Here is a 15,603-nt window from a genome sequence, read left to right on the forward strand (position 1 = left end):
CGGTCCTTCAAACAAGTCCACAAACATAGCGTGTGGTCCCGAGCTGACAGACAGGGGACCAGCCCAGCAAGGTGACTTTTAGCAGGGCTATGCCACAGCCAGTGATGAAACCCTGACAGCCTGGATCCCAGCCCAGCATTCAGCCCAGCTTTCCCACCCCAGCCAGAGCCAAGCCTTGCCCCCTCTCGCTGCCAGGGCTGGGGTCGGTGGCTAGCTGCAGTGGCCCAGTTGTTTGGGCTCACTGTGCCTTCTGTAACTCCGGAGTATTTGCTTAGAGCAGCACTTTTCTATGTGATTGCTTCTTTCTCAAGGAATCCCAGCTGTAAGCAGAAATAGGGTCACAGATACAATGCAGGCAGGTCCAGAAGCACTTCCTGCCCCACCTCCACTCCAGTCTGGGTCCCATGGGATGCCTGGAGCTCTCAAGTTGAGATGCCAGCAGGCACATGAGCATGGCCCTTTCTGACCTCTGCTTGTACGGGAAGAGGCCTTCTTTGCAAGGCTCACCTCAATAGCCCAGAGTAGTTGCTGAGGGAGACACAATGTGAATGGTTACTCCAACCACATAGTCTAGATTCCTCTACAGAGCCAGGCCTGGGGTTTGCAGGGGTGGTGGAAAAATTATTTTCTACCAACCTGGTTTCTAGGTAAGAAATCTTAGAACTCTGGTGTGTTAAAATGGGCCTCAAAGAAACCACCTTGATTGAGGCTGGCCCGCTCCTGTGACTCTCACCTCTCCTATACAGAAACATCTGGATCTAGATTATTTCTCTTACCTGTTACACCCAGATTGACCTTGCTCAGGCACCATGCTCCTGCAGGCAGGGCTCAGCCTCCCTTGGTATGGATTTCAAATCCCTCTTTCCAGCATCTCAGACTCTTTGAAGTTGTCCCTCAAAGACACAGCTGTCTTGTCTCACTATGGTCAGGAACCCCGTTCTCTGGCCTCTTTCCCTTTGCCTCTACCTTCCATCTCCTTTGATTGCTCTCTTCACGGTCTGTCCAAATGCTAGCTTTCACCGAACCCTGAGAGCCACTGCTGTTGGCCATACATCAACAGATGTTGGCTACACCAACCATCCGTCATCTCCCCCCTCTCAAACTCAGCAGCTCAAACTCTTGTGGATTTTTTTTCCTGATTCAGTGATGCTATATATATGTGACCCTGAATCCCCTGAGCTAGTTAACTTGTGAAGGATGGAGGTCAGAGGAGACCTCCTTTCTCACAGAAGGATCTAAATATGAGTTCTAACCCTAATATGGCCCCGATTCTGTGCAGGATCCTGTCTTTTGCTGAGGTATTGTAAATGCTGTTGAAGGTTGTCCAGCTGGGAAATGGCCCTAGCCTGAGGTTAATGAGGCAGGTCAAAACCTACTCCAAGATTGCCTTGACTGGAGATGTCCCTAGGGTATGTGCTTCTTTCTCTCTAACTCAAGAAAGGCCCTGTGGTGTGTATGAGGCTAACCATGTGGCCTTGACCTGTGTTGCAGGGATTTGAAACTGGACAACATCCTTCTAGATGCAGAAGGCCACTGCAAGCTGGCTGACTTTGGGATGTGCAAGGAAGGGATTATGAATGGTGTGACAACTACCACCTTCTGTGGGACTCCTGACTACATAGCTCCAGAGGTAAGGCCCACCCACGTGCAGAGTTAGCTTCTCTCTCTTAGCGTCAGAACAGAGAAACAACCCAATGCCGTGCATGTGGGGGTCATCCGAGGATGCCAAGAGAAGACTCTGCAAAAGCCAGATGGATTCTAGGAGTAAGAGACAGGAAGGGAAATGGTTTCATGATTTTTCTGTAAGGATGGAGTGGTAGTGAGGATGGACTGGTGAGCTGAGAGCGACCAGCTAGTCCCCATGCTTGAGTAAGTCCTCGCTAAGTATCATGCATCCACCCAGAGCTACCGCCAGAGCTCGGACTAACAGGAACCGGTTGACTTGCAGGAGAGTTTTCACTTCTTACTGAATGGAAACATTGAAAGCCCACTGAAGAGGCAGCCAAGTAACTTCACCAGATGTCAGATAAACAGCAAAACCAGGAATGCTTTGCCATTTCCACTGAGGTAGCAAGTCTGTAGAGTGCGCATGCACATAGGACATGAGGACAGGGTAAGCAAAGGTCAGAGGTGTCTACTATGAGCTTTACCTGTGTGAAAGTTGAGTCACCATGTTGTGACCATTTGTCTTGTGTCCTTCCAGAGCAGTCTGACCCAAACTGAGAGGTCCTTAGCATGAATGATTCAAACTTAGCCGTGTAGTCACACAGACACTTAATTAAATGCCTTCGATGGTTTTTGAGACACGTAAGATGGGAGGCAGGTACCAAGCCTATTAAGCACTACCCGTGTGTAGAAAGCCGCTTCCATGGGACATCATCTGAGCACCTGCCAGACAAAGCTCTATGGACATGGAGCTGACTGAGGCTCTGGCTGCTCTTCTAAGAGAGCTTTTGGTCTAGACAGAGTGACACCGAAACAAGCAGAGCAATGGTGCCTAAAACAGGACAGGGCCCACAGGATATGGGAAGGCTTCACGGAGCTTCCAAGACCGGGAAACTGATCGGCAAAGAGTACATTTTAGGCTTGCTTTAACCCTAGGGATGAGGAGAGCATTGTTGAAAACAAGAAGGATCAGAGTGGGAGCGTGCAGAGAAGGGAAGTCCATTTCTCAAGGCTGCGAATCCTCTCAAGGCAGTGTCTGGGTTTCTGATCTGGGTACTACACATAGGTTCTAAGGAGTGGTCTTTTGACTGAGTGAGTGAATGAATGAATGAATGAATGAATGAGAGACATTTCAACATGACCAGAAGCCACGGGATGAAAACATCTTGGCCATTTTCAGGAAATGTAAATAACACAGCTAGAGAGCTGGCAGGATGACTCAGCAAGTAAAAGCATGTGTAGCCCTAGAACACACTCAAAGGTGGGGTGAGAGAACCAAAGGCTAAGCGTTGTCCTTTGACCTCCATGTGCATGTGTGCCATGTGACATGTGGCCTACACACACCACTCTAACCAATAAAATAAAACACATTTCAAAAATAGTAGAGATAGAGCAAATGGTTTGTTAGTGCTTGTAATAATGAACAAAATTCAGGTAAAGGAGCCGGGAACATGAAATCAATCCCGCAGGATCTATGGACCTGCTAAGGGTTTCAACGTAGGAGAATCTTTATCATGTCCATCCTGGGAAGAATACAAACCCCCAGAGCACACATCAGCAGGCCGAGGAGAGCCTTCGTGATGCACACCCAGCAACCACGTAAACCAGGCCTGTGGTGCAAGACTGTAATCCCAGCACTTAGGAGGTGAAAGCACGAGACTGGGGAGTTCAAGGTCACCCTCAGCTGCATAGCAAGCCTGCGGCTACCCTGAAGTTCCTGAGACCCTGTGTCACAAAATATTTAAAATATTCTGATCTCAGTGAACTTGAACTGGACTGGACGGCTGGAGGATGAAATTGTTTACATTGCATATTCCTCTCTTGGTCCCTGGGGTGATATTGTTAGATATCACTTCCTCGTATATGTCTCCTGGAGTTGACGCAGCTTTTCCAGAACATTCCATAATTGAGCTAACTGTGGATATAGAACACCTGTTGGGTTCACCCATGTAAGTGAATCAGGGTAGCAGACTCCATGGCCTCCAACTTGGAATCTGAGTCTATGTGTCTTTGAAATAAAATTCTTATACTTCCTCTTTAAGATGCATGTACAAAGATGTTCTAAATGCACAGAGAAGGATTCACCTTGCTTTTTCTGTAGCCATTGATACCGTGATCAATACTGCAATACATCCAGTGAATGTCTGATCATACTGCAATACATCCAGTGAATGTCTGATCATACTGCAATACATCCAGTGAATGTCTGATCATACTGCAATACATCCAGTGAATGTCTGATCATACTGCAATACATCCAGTGAATGTCTGATCATACTGCAATACATCCAGTGAATGTCTGATCATACTGCAATACATCCAGTGAATGTCTGCTGAGGTTTCTCCTTACGAAAAGGGGACATTGTCATTGTATCCTTGTGCTGACATGGAACCTCTAGTTTTAGAATTCATTCTCAATACCGAGTGAATTGATAAAGTTTTGCAAAAAATCGAAACGAAAGGCCGAGGAAGGGACAGGCCTCCAGGCTTCTGTCCGCAGGTCAGACAACACAGGTGGAGCCAGGGAGAGCTCAGGAGTGAGGCTTGAGGGCCCAGCAGCTCAGTGCACCACAGAGCTCTGATCTTCTGAACTAGGCAGTCCTTTCTGTTGTGTGCTCCCATAGCGAGAACACCAGCCAGCCAACAGCACAGAGACATAGATGAAAGGAAGGCCTCCCCTGGGACTTATCTTTACCAGGAGAGCCTTCCATTCCCACCCCTCTGTGAGCCAATGCCACAACGGTCAAAGGCTTGACAGCAGTTAAAGATCTGCTCAGGAAAAACATGCGCACAGCTCACAACAAGGTCTGGCCAAGTGTAGCTCCCTCCCCTGGTCTCTTCACTGCTGGGTTATAACATGGGGTATGAGAAACAGTCCCAAGAATTGAGTCCAGACCTGCCCAGAATGTCCTCATATGCCCTTGATATAGTGGAGAAGTGTATTGGAGCCTTGAGTTCCTGTCTTTCCCATGGGAATCCTAATGCCTGCTCTGCCCAGCTCAGCAAGCTGCGTTAAGACTCTAATAGGATTAGAGGTGGGAGTGATTCATAAGGCATAGAGAGGCTAGCCTTGAAACCAGAGCCACCTTCTTAGTGATCAGCTCTGCCAAGCCGTCTCTACCCATCTTGCACCCCTGGCACACACCCCCTAGCACTTGTCTCCCCCCCACCTCACCCCCCCATCCCCGATACACTAGAAATGGCTCTCAGTTCCGGGTCACACCCGGTTCTATCAGGGCCTATACCTGTCCTTCTCTTTTACCCTTGAACCTCTCAAGGGGCTGGCTTCCATACCAGATGCCCTCCGAGGGCACACAAAAGCATTACCTTATCTTCCTTACCAGCTCCATTGCTGGTGAGGTGATCAGGCCAAGGATAATCAGGGCTGAGCCTTAAGGGAACTTTACAAAAGATTTCACCAAAACCAAGTCTGGATAAGGCTACCTGGCCATTTCCACAGCACCATGCAGTGTGAGCATAGATAGACACGCTTATAGACAAACCGCGGAAGTGCAGGCGCCAGCCAGCCATGAAGAAACGGCTAAAGTGGTCAACTGGTCAGCAGGGCCCCTGAGCTGCAGAGTTAATGTGGTGCACTGAGTAAGAGCCACACGGTGCAAGGCATGGAGTGGTAGCTTTGTTTTAAGAGTACGCAGACTCTGGAAAACAACCGACAATAACTCTCTGGAACTTTCCAGATGCTCCAAGGAGAGAGCTGACTGTGAACAAGTGACTGAAAACACAGTATTATAAGGGAAGTGCCCACAAACCCTAGGAACAGGCAAGACCTTAGTATGTCAGAGGACAGAAGACCCTGAAAGGGAGGCAATCTGGCATAGGCATGACCCGGAAGGACAGAAGCCAGTGGTACAGAGGAAACTTGGTAAGCCAGGCTGACTACTAGGTCTCAGGAGGTTGAGGGAGCCTAAGCTTTGCCTGGGCCCCCAGCCAGTGCAGCCTGAAGTTCTGAGTCTACAGGTCTCCTGCACTAACCACTGGACAGAGAACCCCAGAGGCTAAGGAAACAGGTCGTCAGACAGAAATACTGAAGAGGCAGCTGAACGTCCTCACACTCTTCTTCATCCCAAATAGAGAAGGTTCCTAAGCTAAGTGTGGACTTCGTGTCATTAGATGTTGCTACTGAATTCTGTTTAACCCCAAAGGATCCAGGCTTGCTGTAGAAAGGGGTGTGGGTAGCGTGTTCTTCATGGGTCCTTCCAGAGTTAATGCTCTGGCTATCCATTTGGCCAGATACACAGTGGTTGGGAGGAGGGGACATTGCTGAGTGTGGTCCTGGTCAAAGGTAAAATTCACAAGACAGTCATAAACTGGTTGAATTTTGGCTTTGCCCATAAGGATAACATAAATTCACAAAGTTAGCCCCAGAGGAAAGGAGATCCACAGGGTCTGTTAGATGACCCTAAGTTCATTGGTGAGATTCAGAGAACCAGAAAGATTGATGGAAATGAGTCTTTTACTGTCATAGACGAGAGCATAGTAGTCTCTGGTGGGTAAAACACAGGGGCTTGGGGAGAGGCCTTCCCTCTTATTTCCTTCCATGGAGCACGGGGCTGAGGTAAGTGTTGTCACCACTTAAGGAATATCAACTTTCTGTTTCAAGCCAAGCATGGTGGCACACACCTTTGATCCCAGGACACAGGAGGCCAAAGCGGGCAGATCTCCGAATGTTCCAGGCCAATCTTGTTTATATAGTGAATTCTGGTCTAGCCTGGGCTACAAAGTGAGACCTTAGCTCAAGTGGGATTGGGGGGTTGGGGGAAGCAAAAGCAACAGAGATTGTGGTTTCCTTCCTACATGGGCAGTCAGGGTGCCCAGGCTATGAATGATGGGAATAGAACTTTCTGCACAGCCGATCCCTCTCAGCATCGCCTTTTGAAGTTTACACCCTGCTCCCCTAGCCCAGAGTTAATGTGGAGCTGTGCTCTCATCTTTTGAAAGTGGACTTAAATGCTGCCCCGGAGCTTTATCTGGCATGCAAACTGAGAAGTGGCCTCTTGTTCCCAGCAGAGGTTAGATGGCAGATCTCACTGTGGAGAGAGGATAGCGGCTCCCACACTTAAGCCTCTCTGAAGAAGCTGGGGTAGTGCCACACCCCACACCTCAGGGTAGCACAGCTCCACTATGGCGGAGTAAGGTGGACAGGAAGGCCAAGACTTCCCTCGAGAGTTGGGTGGGAGAGCTGCTGCTGGAGTCAGGCTCTTAAATGATCCCTGACACTCCGTCTGTTTCCCCGCACAGATCCTACAGGAGTTGGAGTACGGCCCCTCAGTGGACTGGTGGGCCCTGGGGGTGCTGATGTACGAGATGATGGCTGGGCAGCCCCCCTTTGAAGCTGACAACGAGGACGACTTGTTCGAATCCATCCTTCATGATGATGTTCTCTATCCTGTCTGGCTTAGCAAGGAAGCTGTCAGCATCCTGAAAGCTGTAAGTGACTGTCCCTCACCTGTGGCTCTGTTCCCTGAGGGCGCTCCTCCCCCAGTCTATCCCTGACCCGGGGTGTGTGTGTGTGTGTGTGTGTGTGTGTGTGTGCGCGCGCGCGCCCCTGCCTGCCTGTCTGCCTGTCTGTCTGTCTGTCTTCCTGTCTGCCTGTCTGTCTGTCTGCCTACCTGTCTGCCTGTCTGTGTGTCTGTGTGCTCACCAGACAGTTTGTCCAAGATCACAGTGCTGGTTCAAGGCAGAGCCATGTAACAGCCCAGAAGCCCCAGCTTTCATTCCTGCCTTCTGTTCCCCTTCAAAACACCCCAGAGTTCAGTAGTTGACCAGTGATATTCACAAAAACCAGCCCTGTTCAAGGGCCCCAGACTCTTGGTCTTCCTTTATTTTATATATTTTCTGAAGAAACTTGGCTGTCTATATGACAGCTGGGGAATTTTGCAGCACTCGCCATGGCTAGTGGAAGTCATGACATTAAGACATACAAATATTTTGCAGGGGTCTGGAATCACACGCTCTGCCCTGCTCACTTCTCTCTGCCCCTCTGCCCCCCCCTCCCCCCGGCTCCATGTTCAAGGATTCATGACTTAGCTGAGCCTGTGCTCACACCCTCTTTGTTCTATCATGGTGGCATTTGCCCTGGGCAGCCTCTTCTCTGTCTCCTTCGCTGTTTCTTCTGCCTCTCACTGGATGTATGCCCTACCGTGTGGGAGTCTTGCTCTACCTCCTCCTCATGTCTCTAAAAGACAGAATTTTTCTTGAAATTCCTTCATTCACCCTCACAGCGAGTTATGCCTTCTGGTATACTATGGGGGACTAGGAATGAGGCCCAGGTGTTGAGTGTTTGTTGGCATTCATGAAGCCCTGTCATCAATTGCAAGCCATGCATTAGTAACAGGAGCACATGCCTGTCTGTCATACCTGTTCTGGGAGAAAGAATGAAGAGTTCAAGGCCATTCCTCAGCTACATAGTGAGTTGGAGGCCAGCCTGGGCTACCTGAGACCTTGTGTCAAAAACAACATCAGACAGCATCAGAGAGCAAAGTGCTTGCTGTCCAAGTGTACTGCAAAGAGTGTCTGTTGCAACATGGAAGATGACTGCTCTTCGGTCTTTGTGCTGTCCTCTTTATCCCAGTTTACAAGGAGGTAATATGGCAGGTGACTTGAAGCGTGGTGGGGGCAGGGTTTGCTTGAGAGCCACACCTGTCTGGGGAGTGTGTCCACACCTACCTCCAGCTGACTGCAGGCCCGCAGCCGTCAGCACTTCCTTCGCCAGACCTGCCTTTCCAAGGAGAAGCCTGAAGCCCGGTTTTATCCTCCCTGTGAACTGACATGAACTCCTTCCCTTAAAAAGAGTGTGTTGGCCAAAGTAGAGCTTGTAAGGGTCACATGTGGGTGCCGCAGTTTGATCCAAGCCTTTGCTGTTTCCTCGCTAGTGTTTCTTACTGACCTGTTTGGTTACGTCACAAGTACAGTCACTCTCCGGTTCTGAGCTCTCCCCAGCCCTGCGCTCTCACTAGCTTGGATAACTAAGACACATAATTATTTACAATGATAGCCTGACCACACTTCTACCTGCCTGCCTCCTATACTCTGTACGCAGTGTGAGGTTTCATATCCTTAGGTGGATACCAAGACGATAAAGATATGGATTCTCACCGCTTTATCTTTCACCATTGGTACAGAACTTGGAAGGCTTGCTGTGTTTCCTTCTCCCAGAAGGGGCTGTAGATTCTTCCACCGAAGGCTGCGTCTGTCTGTCTGTCTCTGCATTTCGAAAAGCCTTTGGGGCAGCTGTCACAGGGGTTCTCCCACCAAGAACCATCCCTGAGTGATTAACTAGGGTGGAGATCTGAGCCTCCTGCTCTAGCTCCCAGACCCCCACCCAGACCCTGACAACTGATCTCCAGCAGGAGATCCACAAGGCGAAGAACTCTGTGCCTGGCAAACGTCAGCTCGGCCTCATTCTGAGCCCCTGCCCACATAGCAGCTAAGTGTGTGTGTGTGTGTGTGTGTGTATGTGTGTGTGTGTGTGTGTGTGTGTGTGTGTATGTATGTGTGTGTGTATGTGTGTGTGTGTGTATGTGGTGTGTGTGTGTGTGTTTATGTGGTGTGTGTGTGTATGTATGTGTGTGTGTGTGTTTGTGTGTGTGTATGTGTGTGTATGTGTGTGTGTGTATGTGGTGTGTGTGTGTGTATGTGTGTGTGTGTATGTGTGTGTGTATGTGGTGTGTGTGTGTGTTTATGTGGTGTGTGTGTGTGTGTATGTATGTGTGTGTGTGTGTGTTTGTGTGTGTGTGTTTGTGTGTGTTTATATGGTGTGTGTGTGTATGTGTGTGTGTGTGTGTTTCCATCTGTCCTCTCCCCCGCCCCTCTCTCTCTCTCTACCCCTCTCTTTGGATGGCCGAGACAGCACTATGGTGTTTGATACTCCCTCTAGACACTTATCCAGCAATGTTTGGACATATTGGAGCTAGTGCAATCGCAGGGCACGTGGTGGGTGCAGATGTGTAAGGGCATACTAAGACGTACCAGAGCTACTGCCAAAGAGCCTACAGCACACAGGACAGCCCTACAAGCAAACAATGTCAGTAGCACTGAGTACGAAAACTGTTGACACCTGGGGCTGGAGAGGTGGCTTGGTGGTTAAGGGCACACACTGCTGTTACGGAGGACCCAAGTTTCCTGGCACCCATGCCAGACAGTTGACATCCACTTGTGTTTCCCGCTCCAGGAAACTGCTGCTATCTGCTGAACTCTCTGGACACTGAATTCACACCAGCACATCCCTCCTTACATGCACCTACACCTCATTTAAAAGTTAAAAAATAAATGAGAGAGAGAGAGAGAGAGAGAGAGAGAGAGAGAGAGAGAGAGAGAAGAGAACCGTTGACCTGCACAGACTCAGGGGTTAGGGGTTATGCTGTGGTAACTGCTTAATGTCTGAGAAGAGAGCGTCTGGCCCAGGGCATTACCGCAGGGCTTCCTCCTTAGGCTCATCTCTGCTAGCTGAAGGAGGGAGGGAGGCCCATGGAGGGCAGAGGGGACCACTGCTTTTCTTTGGAGCCCACCTCCCCAACCCCTTAACTTGTCACTTAACATTTGTAGCCCATGTTTTCTAAGACTGTCCTTAGAGCTACCTCACTGAAGGCTGTTACTCACTGAGAGGTGGTTCGGGATCTAGAGAAGGCCTTTTCTGTCACAGAGCAGTGAAGAATCTTTGCCGCAGCGAGCTGCCATCTTGCTGCTGCTAAACTCAGCGCAGTTCCCTGAGAGCTAGCTAGCCTCCCTTGCAGCCTTCAGTTTCCTGAGCACCAGGTAGAAGGAGGGAATAGAGCTGGTGCTGGGTGAACGCATCTCAGGGGTCAAGGGAAGGTGCACTTTAGTCAGCTTATAATTCAAGTTGACAAGCACATAGAGGTCAAATATCAGCGGAGGAATCAACATGTTGCCGGCTTCTTAGAGAACACTAAGGCACTACAGGGGACACTGAACCAGAGATTAAAAGTAGGCAACACCCAAACTGAAACATCTCCATGTGCCAAACAAAAGAGTATATAGGCCAGTGTGGGACATCTGAGTCACTGAACCAGGGTGACTTCCTGGACATGTAGGTGAAGGAGATGAGGACCACAAGTCATCTTCACATCAATGCCCATGTGGTTTGGGTTTAAGGACACCAGGGGCAGATCATAAGACCCCAACCCTTTCCCATATGAGATGTTTGCTTCTGCTGATGAGCCTTGAAATTCCACCACAGTCACCAAGTGTCTTTGTCACTAGAGATCTTTTACCTATAAAACACTATACTTGGTCTCTAACACATCATGGATGACACATACACCCCTCAACACACATACATACACATACACACATATACACACACACACCACATAAACACCTTTAGTTTTTGGTGCATATCAAAAATATTTTTTAGTTTGTCAGGTTTGGTAAAAGCAAACACCTTTATCCACTGGGCCATCTTGCTGGCCCAAGCATGGACATTTTGGGGGGAAAATTGAAAATTCAAACTAAAACCATGAGATGGGTTAGGGAAAGAAAGAGTTGGGAGGGATGTTTGATAATTTGCATACATTTGCATACCCTTAGTCATTTGCATACCGGGTGGTCTTTGCCTACTTCCTTGCTGTGAATAAGTGACTGCCAGGATCTCAGTCTCTGCTGAAAAGACATGAATATCTGGGGCAATACAGAGTCGGAATCAGGTCCTAATCTCAACTTGGTACCTTACTGGCTGTGCATCTTCAGCCCAGCTAACGAGCCTGTCTGTGCCTTAAGTTCCTCCCTTTTAAAGTAGAACTAGCAATGGCACCTCAAGGGAGATGGATCCGTATCTGAACTATGTTTAGAATGCTGTCTGACACATGCTACATCATATATTCAAAGATAGAACACCCTGAGGACAGATAGGCCCCTAGCATGTAAACGCAGACGTAGGAAATGATGTGGAAGATATCCCCTCATGAGTCACGCCCGGGAGGCTCCATCAGTAACTCTTTGGTGTCTTCCTCCCACAGTTCATGACCAAGAACCCGCACAAGCGCCTGGGCTGTGTGGCAGCGCAGAACGGGGAGGACGCCATCAAGCAACATCCATTCTTCAAGGAGATTGACTGGGTACTGCTGGAGCAGAAGAAAATCAAGCCCCCCTTCAAGCCGAGAATTGTAAGTGGGGCTCCCAGCCCTTCCCCTCTATGCTCAGCCGGTACTTTGGCACCAGTCTGTGTGAGCCTCGAGCAGCCTGGGTATCACTGAAAAAACCAGGGAGGAGTCTCCCAGAGGCGTCTGAGACCCTAGACATTGACTGTCAAAACTACGATGCCTACAGCACCATGGTCATACCTCCCCCAGCTTTACTTATTTTGATCGGTCACAATGACGCTAGTTTTTCACATGGCATAGAGATACATGCAAGGTTTTTTTTTTATTTTTCCCAAGAGAAAGGTTTTGCCTTGAAAGTGTCTACGTAAAGGAAAATACTAGTCCAGTGCTGTCACCATCCTTATATGGCAGAGTGTAAGGGGAGAGCCAGCAACTATTGGAGAAAGACCGACCCACAGTCGTGCAGGGAGGACAACCTGTGTCCTGGCCTCCATCACTGTCCCGTCTCTAATATGTCCCTGCCCTCTGCCTGCTCAAGGCACCGCATATGCTACAGTACTTCCATGTGCAGTGCCAGGCACAGGTCAGGAGTGGAGACCAGTGGGGCGTGGCACTGAGAAGCTGAACAGTGGACTCCAGTCAAGGCTCAACTGGGGAACCAAAGCCATGTCCTGTGGGCTAACCGAACATGGAAGTGTTGGAAGAGCAGGCAACATTATCCACTGAGGTAGTCATTCACACTAAGAATCTCCGCTAGCTTCAGGCACCAGGGAGCTGAAGGGAAGAGTTTCTTAGACAGTAGCTTCAGACCTATGAGGCTGGCAGAAGATCAGAGGTCATCAACCAGTACTGTCAGAGGAGTCTCAGCCTCAAGGACAGAAAAGCCATGGCGCTAGGGCTTGCCACCATTCCTACATTGCTTTCTGCTTTGGTCTATGTGATTCTTGAGAGATATACAGCTTCAAACAAGTGGGGCTTGGGGGTCCACTTCTCTCTGCAAACCTCTCTTCCACTTTAGCCCATCTCGCTACAGCTCTGCACTCCCCTACCCCAACCCTCACCCCATGTCATGCCCATGTTGTGGGTTTTGTAGATAGGGAAGGTTTGAAGTTCTGGTTTTTAGGGCACACAGAGCTCATCACATGTGACAGCCTGCCTGATGGCTGGGGCTGAGGCCACTACAAGTCGTCTCCAAAGACAAGAGCAACTGAATACTGGAGAGAATGTGTGAAGCAGGTCGCTAAAGGCCTAGCAGAGGAAAAGAAATGGAAGGATCAAGCCTGAGGGCTGAATTACAATTTCCATGTAGTTTAACTTAGTTAGTCCCTAGAGCGATGAGAGGCAGAGCTAGAAATGTTCAGGTCCAAGTAACAAGAGCCCGAACGAGACCGGCTGGAAATTATGTTGAGGCTCTAGGCCAACGAGCCACTCTCAGCCAGATTCATGGGGAAGTCAGACCCAGAAAGGCTAGATGAAGAAGACGAAGGCTCAGCCTCTCAAGAGAGTATAGGGAGGTGAGGCCCAAGGAAGTCCCCTGGAACCATGAAGAGAAGCAAAGGCCGGTGTGGACGAGGGAAGCCAGTGCTGTAGGGAAGCTCCCAGAGGGAAGGAGCTGGAGCCGGAGCCATAGTCCCGAAGGACATTTAAATGAATGGAGTCACGGAGATTAGGCTCGCTCTGGGGCCTAATAGATGACGGGATATGAGAAGTGACCATGGGCCTTTCCTAGGAATATTTGCTCAAAGTCAAGGCAGGCTCTCAGATTTAAGCAGTGGTGAGAAATTCCAGTTCCTGAAGCATCTTTTAAAGCCCCATCAGTCCAGAACATCCTCTCTGGGTTCCAATCTTTAGTCTGGAATACGATCTCTTAGCACTCCAAGCATGGCTTCTGTCCGTTCTCTAACAAGGCATTTCTGAGAGGAACCACACCTTGATCAGTGACCCTCACACCCACAAGTTAAGAGCAGAATGACAGGGGGCCGTGCAGAAGAGTGTGAGGTGGCAGTGAGCCTGGGATCTGGGACAGAACCAGGACACCAAGGAAAAGGTGGAAAAGTGGGGAACAAACAGGAACAGGCTTCCACATGTCCCACTCCACCAACGAGCAGGTTTCACCCCAGCTCAGGTGGGCAGAGAGCCCCCTCAGGTTGTCCCTAGCCAGATGGGAAGATGTTCTTGTAGGTAAAGGAATGAGGAGTCCCTCGAAGCCAGAAGGAGGAAACCTACTGCTGGGTCTGCGATGAGGTCTCAGAGCACATTTCCCTGAACCCCAGTGCACAAGACTGGGCTTCCCTTACCTCAGCCTCTGGGGGACTTCCTCCTGAGATTAGAAGCAGGACCCTGTTCGATTCCTCTGCTGGGGATTCACATGAGCTTCCGGTGGCTTTCTTTCCCTTTGAGAGTATGTCCAAAAGAGAAGACTGGGCCACATGGGGCCTCCAACATCTGAGTCTCCTGAAACTGTCTTCACCATTTCCATTGCAAGTGTCTTGTGAGCATGACCCCACTGTGCCCAGAGTACCATGTTGGAAGTCAAGGATGTACGATTCGTTGGGCTGATTTATATTTGGCTGAAATGAGAAAATTAGTTCATTAAGTATGAAGAAAGTGGGAAGGAAGTTAGAAGACTGTGCTGCAGGAGGTGTTTGGCTGAGTCCTGTGGGTTGTTCAGCGCTTCCAGGCACGAGTCTTCAAGGCGTTTAAATATCTGATCACATTTTTATCTATGGAATCTGCAACCTCTCTCGTAAATATCAAATTTGTGAATAAAAAGAAAGGAGATTGAAAGAGAGAGAGAGAGAGAGAGAGAGAGAGAGAAAGGAAGAAAGAAAGAAAGAGAGAGAGAGAAAATTGTTATTAGAAAGGTGTCCTAGCTCTGTCCCCAAGCTAAATCTCCTTCCTGAGATATGGAAACACCACTAGTCCGTAGTGCCTGCATGCTCAAGACTGGCAAAAGACATTGGATTGCACTGAAGTCATTCCATTTATCATCTGGGCAAACCTCAAAGGCCCACTGTAGAAAGAAACTCAGATGGGTTTTTTTATAAGCCACTCTCCCCACGGAGCCAACTAGCATCGAGATGACAGCCTAGCCCAGGCAGTAGCCGAGAGGCAGGCCAGCTCTGTGCTTCCTAAGCAGATGCAGCCTTGGACAATGCAGTCACCCACAGGTCACTGGGGGAGAGAGCTACTTTGGCATAATGCTACAAAGTCATCCCCATGGGTCAGAGGTTCCATTATTAGACTGGCTTTCCTTGGCTCAAGGTGTCTTATAACTAGAGAACATGTCATGTGCCTTCCTAAGAGAGCTCAGTAAGGCCTGGTTTTGACAGCTGAAGGAAAAAGAAAGCCGGTTCAATGCTGGAAAGAAGCCATGAGGACAAGGGACCGCTATCAGCCAGGGACACTGTGAGATTCTTGGATCCTGTCTTACAGACTGGTGTCAAATAAAGGGATGATACTGTGTGGAGAAAACAAGATAGAAATCTATAAGCAAACAGTACCAGCCTCGTGGTTGTTGCCAGCCACAAAGAGACAACTGGCCACAAGTTTAAACAGGCAAATGAGGCAGAGTCAGAAAAGCCCATACCTACAAATACCAAACACCTTGAGAGAAATGTGGTCAAGTGCTGGGACTCTTAAAAGAGCCTGCATTTTTTTTCTCTTTGGAATCAGCTCCACTTGCTCTCCAGCTATGTCTTGTTGACCAGAATGCCACCATCCCACAAAAACCTAGTCAGTAGCCAATCCCTTCACTTCCCTTGCTGGCCACCACAGCGGAGACATCCAGCAGGTGACCTGCCTGTTGGATTCAGGAAAGACTCCATTCCATTGAGCCCAGGAGCGGTCATAGCATCCA

General features: G+C 49.2%; 1 protein-coding gene across 4 annotated transcripts in view; it reads left to right on the plus strand.

Annotated features, from left to right (window-relative positions):
- The window catches only part of Prkce (protein kinase C, epsilon), a 490,135-nt gene that overhangs the window by 450,616 nt on the left and 23,916 nt on the right, over positions 1–15,603 (plus strand). For all 4 annotated transcript variants that reach the window (NM_011104.3, XM_017317328.2, XM_030249576.1 and 1 more), the window contains 3 exons: positions 1,492–1,630; positions 6,925–7,113; positions 11,661–11,807. In NM_011104.3, coding sequence (NP_035234.1) covers positions 1,492–1,630; positions 6,925–7,113; positions 11,661–11,807 — 475 coding nt within the window. The remainder of the gene's footprint in view (positions 1–1,491; positions 1,631–6,924; positions 7,114–11,660; positions 11,808–15,603) is intronic.

The sequence above is a fragment of the Mus musculus genome, chromosome 17 (assembly GCF_000001635.26).
Source record: "Mus musculus strain C57BL/6J chromosome 17, GRCm38.p6 C57BL/6J".
Taxonomy (NCBI): Eukaryota; Metazoa; Chordata; class Mammalia; order Rodentia; family Muridae; genus Mus; species Mus musculus.